Below are 6000 nucleotides of genomic sequence, written 5' to 3'. Positions count from 1 at the left end.
CACAGCATTTGTGGCCGGTTTCAGGAATTCTTTCACAGCATATTGATAACTGTTATTGGCTTGTTTATGGACATCTGACCTGCTACACTAGTTGGCCAAAAGTATGTGGAGACCTCTCCAAATGATTGAGATCATCTTCTTTTGTGTGAAGGGAACTAATGCTACACACCATACACAGACTTTTTAGACAACTGCAGGATTCCAACATTGTGGCAACATTTTTGGGAAGTTTTTTCTGTTCTAGCATGACTGCACAAAGCCCGCTCCATAAAGACATGGTTTGGTATGGAGGAACTCAAGTGGTCTGTACAGAGAGTCCTGACCTCAACCCTCCTGAACACCTCTGGCATGATTTGGAATCACGAGTCCGATCTTCTTAACCAACTTCAGTACCTGACATCACAATGGGTACGCATTCCCAGACATGTTCTAAAGTCTCGTGAAAAGCCTTCCTAGAAAAGTGGCGCCTGTGATGGTTTGGTACCCACAAACGTTTGGCCATATAGTGTACATGCTTTAGTTCACCAATATGCTTCTGTAAGCCCCAGTTGTCGTGTGTGTGTGTGTGTGTGTGTGTGTGTGTAGCTGGTTACAACCAGATCCTTCATTGGTGGAACAATAAACATCTTGCCGTTCAATGGCCCGTTTTTAAACCCTTCTTGTTGGATTTTCACACTACTGAAATGTAAACAAAATGGACGCCATGACATTTGTCGCCGGCCCCAGAAAAGTGATTGGTCGCCTAACGGATATGAATAGAAAAAGATTTAAAAAAAAAAGAAATCAGCAGCAATTCTCATCCTGCCTGCCAGTCGGGAAGCAGTGGCGGATTGGGAAGATTCTCTTATTATCAGTCCGAGTGTGGAGCTGTGCGAATCCTACCAGCAATCATTATTTCTTCTTTTTCTTCTTATCCTCGCCCTCGGCCGGGCGGTTCTTCTTGTTGAGGATGGACATGAGAGATTTAGACATGTAGTATGGCTTCTCTGCAGAGCCATCGTTCCTTTCTAAGTCTTCCACTGGAAAAGAGAAGAAGATGCGTTACTAAACCAGCGGAGGTAAAGGGACATGGATGAAGCCATTGCTGACTAGTAGGGGCGAGCGAAAATGGACATTCATTGGAGTCAATGGAGAAGGTGAAACCCAAGTGCAGTCTGCCACTAGCATTAAAGTCAATGTAAATACATTGGTGTATAAAGCAAAGATGACAACAAAACAATATGAAAACTCTCCAAAACTGCTTTTGTACCTCTATTTTACCTCAGTCACATGATCAATATAGCCCCTCTTTTACCCAAGCTCCCAGAGAGGAGGGAAGGGACTGCACACGATTGGCTGCTGTCAAATAAGCTGGATAGGTGGCTTGTCAATCTTTAATGTCTTAAGCAGACTACAGGACCCATCATGCATTGGCACAGCATCCCGTAAGTTTTATTACAGCAGAGGTAGGCAACCTCGGCACTCCAGCTGTGGTGAAAATACAAATCCAAAGACTCCGGGAGTCATGCCTGTAGCTGTCAGAGTCTTGCAATGCCTCATGGGATTTGTAGTTTCACAAGAGCTGGAGTGCTGAGGTTGATTACCCTTGCAGAAGAGGAAGCAGGGATGCAAACTGACCAGGCTAGTACAGATCTGCTTCCGTGCTTAGTGTGGTCAGGAAGCACATCATACTAATGGAGACTGGCAGGAATCACCAGGTATTTCAAGGGGATTGAACTGGAATTCCTTTTCTGTATACTTGTTCTGGGGCAATGGCTCAAAACCCTAAGGCTCCATTCACATACAATGTTTGCGTTTCCCATGCAGTTTTTAGTGCATAAGACGCTATATGACGGGATGCAAACGCTATATGTGAAACAAATGCATGGATTCTGCTTGTTTGCGGCTATTATATAGCTGCGAACATGTGGGATCCGTGTTATCATCGCACTTGCACTATTTTGGGGGCCGCTCGGTCCCCCCAATAGGCGGAACAATACACATTAAAGTGCATGTTTTTTTCTGTTTTAGAGCGGCTACGCACGTATTCGCACAGCCAAAAAAGCGCAGACAGCTGCCCCACTGTGAATGGAGCCTTAGGCTAGGTTCACACCTAAGCAATTGAGCTGGTGAGCTGTTTTTGCGGTTTTCAATGCATAGAGATGTTTATGGAACACAAACTCCACGACAACCACCCAAAAATAGCTCTTGAACCTTTTTGCACGACAGGCGATTTCTACCGTGCGACAAATCGCAAAGGTGTGAACAGCTCCTATAGACTTGAATGCAAATCCCTGTTTTGTACGATATCGTGTGGCTAAATCCGTGCCATAAATTGCCTAGGGGTGAACCTAGCCTTAACGTGATATTAAAGGCTAACTTGTTTTTAAATTTCTCCTCCTTTGCTGGAGGCTGTTGATTTTATCCTTTAAAAGTTCCTAATTCCTCGTTTTCTAGTGGCTCCCCGCAGCGCACTTCCCCCCGCCCCCTGCACGGGTGCCCCCATCATTCTAATGGAGGCACCCTTGCACGCTCGTTTCCGCAGTGGCTGTGTGCGTCCATAGACACACACAGCCCTGTGACAGGCCACGCCCCTTCCCTCTTTGATTGATGGGAGAAGGAGCCTATCAGTATCCTCCCCCGCAACCCGGAAGTTTGCGGGGAACGGAGGATCTCTTTGGACCGGCGGCGGGGACGAGCGCAGCTGACAGGTAAGTGTGGGGGGGACTGGGGTAGAAAAAAGGTGCTGGGCCGTTTTTACATTAATGCAGAGAATGCATTAAGGTAAGAAACGCCCAGACCTTAATGCTACTTTAAGCCAGCACATTACTGACGGGCAAGCAAGTAGCATTTTCAGATGGAGTCAGCAATGGCAGCCGCCATGTTTCTCTAGAGAAAGGTTTCTTTCGAGGTAAGCACAGGCACCTCTTAGCTGTCAGTTGATGACGTATATAATTACTAGAGGTTCACCATAAATATCTATATCCAGTATACTCACAGAAGCAGAGGAAGAGGGTGTCTACACACATGTTGTACACACTAAAGAAGCCCTGAGCAATGATGTATGATCCGACGACCACCGTCTGCAAGGAAACACATGAACAATTAACACTTGCTTCTCATCACCTTCACACTATATTGCCTTCTCCGCCACCATGGGTAAGCTTTATCAATAAATGGCCAATATAAAAAAAAAAACTATTTATTTTTCTTTTTAGTCACTGACATTGGATCAGGATTCCTGCAAATGTTTATTATACGTGTCTGCTAAATAAATTATAACATGCACCATTCCACCTGATGAGACCCACACACAAAATGATAGATATAATTCTGAGCGTACTGCCTTGCATTGTATTGAACTGTCTGCGGAGAGAACTGTCTCAGACACGTCCATGCATCCTCAGCAATTGGCTCAAATCAATACTGATAATGTCATCTGGAGGGTGTAGATATGAAACTATTTGATTAATCTGAGGCAACGCAGACTAGTTTGGACAGGATGAGGCCCCTGCGTTCCCTCGCTGAGCCTCCCTTGACTACTCACCAAGATTGGTATCCAGTAATAGTTCAAACTCGGAGACTTGAAGGCATCGTTTGGAATTGGCAGTCGACCGGAGAAGAAGAAAAATGCCAGGATGCCTGAGAAGTGCAAGAGGGAAATGGTCAGACAAAATATAGGAGGTGCGCAGGAATAGATGGGACACAGAGGAGGAAGACAGCAATGGCCCAGTATAGTGCTAAAGAATGTGAGCAGCTGGAGCGTCACTGAGGAAAAGGGTATCATGCCACCTCCAGGTGCCATTCCCTATACCTCCTCCATCATTATAGTACTGGCAGGATGGAGTTGTGTGGGTACTATGGACCTTGTTCATTACAAAGGGCAATGATAGCTCTGAAGGACCAAGTATTTTATTTGAAAGGGAAGCCCTTAGTGGGCACAGAGCATACAAGACAGAGCCCACAGTAATGGAAGTGCAGTCGTTGTGGAGACAAACAATGTAAAATATGCAGGAAAATGCAATAGGTGAGGAGGGGGACCAATAGGTGATTGTGGCAGCACTTGTGGCATCAGCAAATGGGAAGATGATGGTAAAGAGCATGCTGGCAGCACCTCTAGAAGAGGGTATATGGGTGGTAGACTCCTAAGAGACAGAAAGAATAGGATAGGATGACAAACGTAGGACACAGGGAATGGGGGAAAACGGCACACATAGGATAGAGGGAATGGGGGGAAACGGCACACATGGGAATGGGGGAGAGCGGCACACATGGGTTGAGGGAATGGGGGGAAACGGCACACATGGGAATGGGGGAGAGCGGCACACATAGGACTGAGGGAATGGGGAAGAGAGGCACACATAGGACTGAGGCATTGGGGAAGATCGGCACACATAGGACTGAGGGAGTGGCGAAGAGCAGCACACATAGGACTGAGGGAGTGGGGGAGAGCAGCATGCATAGAACTGAGGTAATGGGGGAAAACGGCACACATAGGATAGAGGCAATGGGGGAAAACGGCACACATGGGAATGGGGGAGAGCGGCACACATAGGACTGAGGGAATGGGGAAGAGAGGCACACATAGGACTGAGGCATTGGGGGAGATCGGCACACATAGGACTGAGGTAATGGGGGGAAACGGCACACATAGGATAGAGGCAATGGGGGAAAACGGCACACATGGGAATGGGGGAGAGCTGCACACATAGGACTGAGGGAATGGGGAAGAGAGGCACACATAGGACTGAGGCATTGGGGGAGATCGGCACACATAGGACTGAGGTAATGGGGGGAAACGGCACACAAAGCACTGAGGGAATAGGGGAGATAGGCACACATAGCACTGATCAAATGGGGGAGAGCGGCACACACAGGACTGAGCGAATGAGAAAGTGGCACACATAGAAGGGAGGAAATGAGAGAACACCACATGTAGGAGAGAGGGAATGGGAGACAGTAAAGGAGAGAGTAACACATGTAGAAGGTAGGGCATGGGAGAGAATGGCACATGCAGACATGTGTGTTGGTAGGGGGTTGGCACATACAATACAATGCCTATATGAAGTTGGTAGCACCAGAAATGAAGACCAGGAACCCTGCAGGAAGTGACAGAGGAAACAAGGAATGTCTGAAGAACAAGATCAACTACAATCCTCACCGACTCCTCCTACAACAATCAGCTTCCCGAACAAAATGAGAAGGTCGGTCACTTTATCCAGGACAACCACCCTGTAAAGACCAAACACACATAAAAAAATGTCCAAGTTCTTATTCCATGCAAAGCACACACTTGAAACACGCCATACATGAAAGCTGGACAGTGACGATGTAACAAAGCATGCTAAAAAAAAAAAAAAATCACACCGATGTCACAGGCAAAATGCCAACCCGCACACATACTCACAGGTCCTGCTAGCCAATGACAGACATGATTTCCAGGGACACATGACCCTGTACAGTGGGCAGCACAGACAATTAAGCGTAATCTAATAACATAGGAAGCGCATGTGTGTGTGTCCATGTTCACCTCACAATGTTCCGCATCAGCAGCTTGAAGGCGTTCTTAGCAGAGACGCAAAAGTTCTTTCCATAAACTGCGATCTGCAAAGGAAAAATATGAGGAAAATCTATAAATTATAAAAAAAAACAAAACATTAAAGTACACAAAATATTCACTAAAAGAAGCAAAATGGAGGGCAAATTGAATGAATGAAGGGCTTCTACGTGGGATTTTAGCATTATCAAGCAAGTAACTAGTCCGTTGTGGACTTGGGGCATACAAAGTATGTCCTAAAAACCATCATTAAAGTAGTGAAAACGTTGTATGCCCGGCACCTCTTCCTTCTAAGCAGCTATCTGGACAATTTTTGGCAAATCCCGGCTGTCATTTCAATACATCACAGGAGTGGCTGTACCTGTCCCTGCGTACACCGACACTCACATAGTCTGTAGTCTCAAGGAGAATAACAATGTAGCAACATTATAGTTCATTCAAAGCAGATCAAAGCGGTGATGTTT

At 46.2% G+C, this 6000-nt stretch overlaps 1 protein-coding gene across 1 annotated transcript in view; it reads right to left on the bottom strand.

Annotated features, from left to right (window-relative positions):
* Positions 1 to 614: 614 nt before the first annotated feature.
* Positions 615 to 6000, bottom strand: part of SLC44A4 (solute carrier family 44 member 4) — a 40546-nt gene continuing 35160 nt past the window's right edge. The window contains exons 18-22 of the mRNA XM_018555826.1: positions 5510 to 5583; positions 5141 to 5211; positions 3527 to 3621; positions 2978 to 3062; positions 615 to 1019 (exon numbers count right to left, since the gene is read on the bottom strand). Coding sequence (XP_018411328.1) covers positions 892 to 1019; positions 2978 to 3062; positions 3527 to 3621; positions 5141 to 5211; positions 5510 to 5583 — 453 coding nt within the window. The 3' untranslated portion in view covers positions 615 to 891. The remainder of the gene's footprint in view (positions 1020 to 2977; positions 3063 to 3526; positions 3622 to 5140; positions 5212 to 5509; positions 5584 to 6000) is intronic.

Source organism: Nanorana parkeri, unplaced genomic scaffold (assembly GCF_000935625.1).
Source record: "Nanorana parkeri isolate BGI_ZX_2015 unplaced genomic scaffold, ASM93562v1 scaffold215, whole genome shotgun sequence".
NCBI classification, from domain to species: domain Eukaryota; kingdom Metazoa; phylum Chordata; class Amphibia; order Anura; family Dicroglossidae; genus Nanorana; species Nanorana parkeri.
Note: the sequence above shows the minus strand (reverse complement) of the source record. Positions and strands in the feature narration are given on the sequence as shown.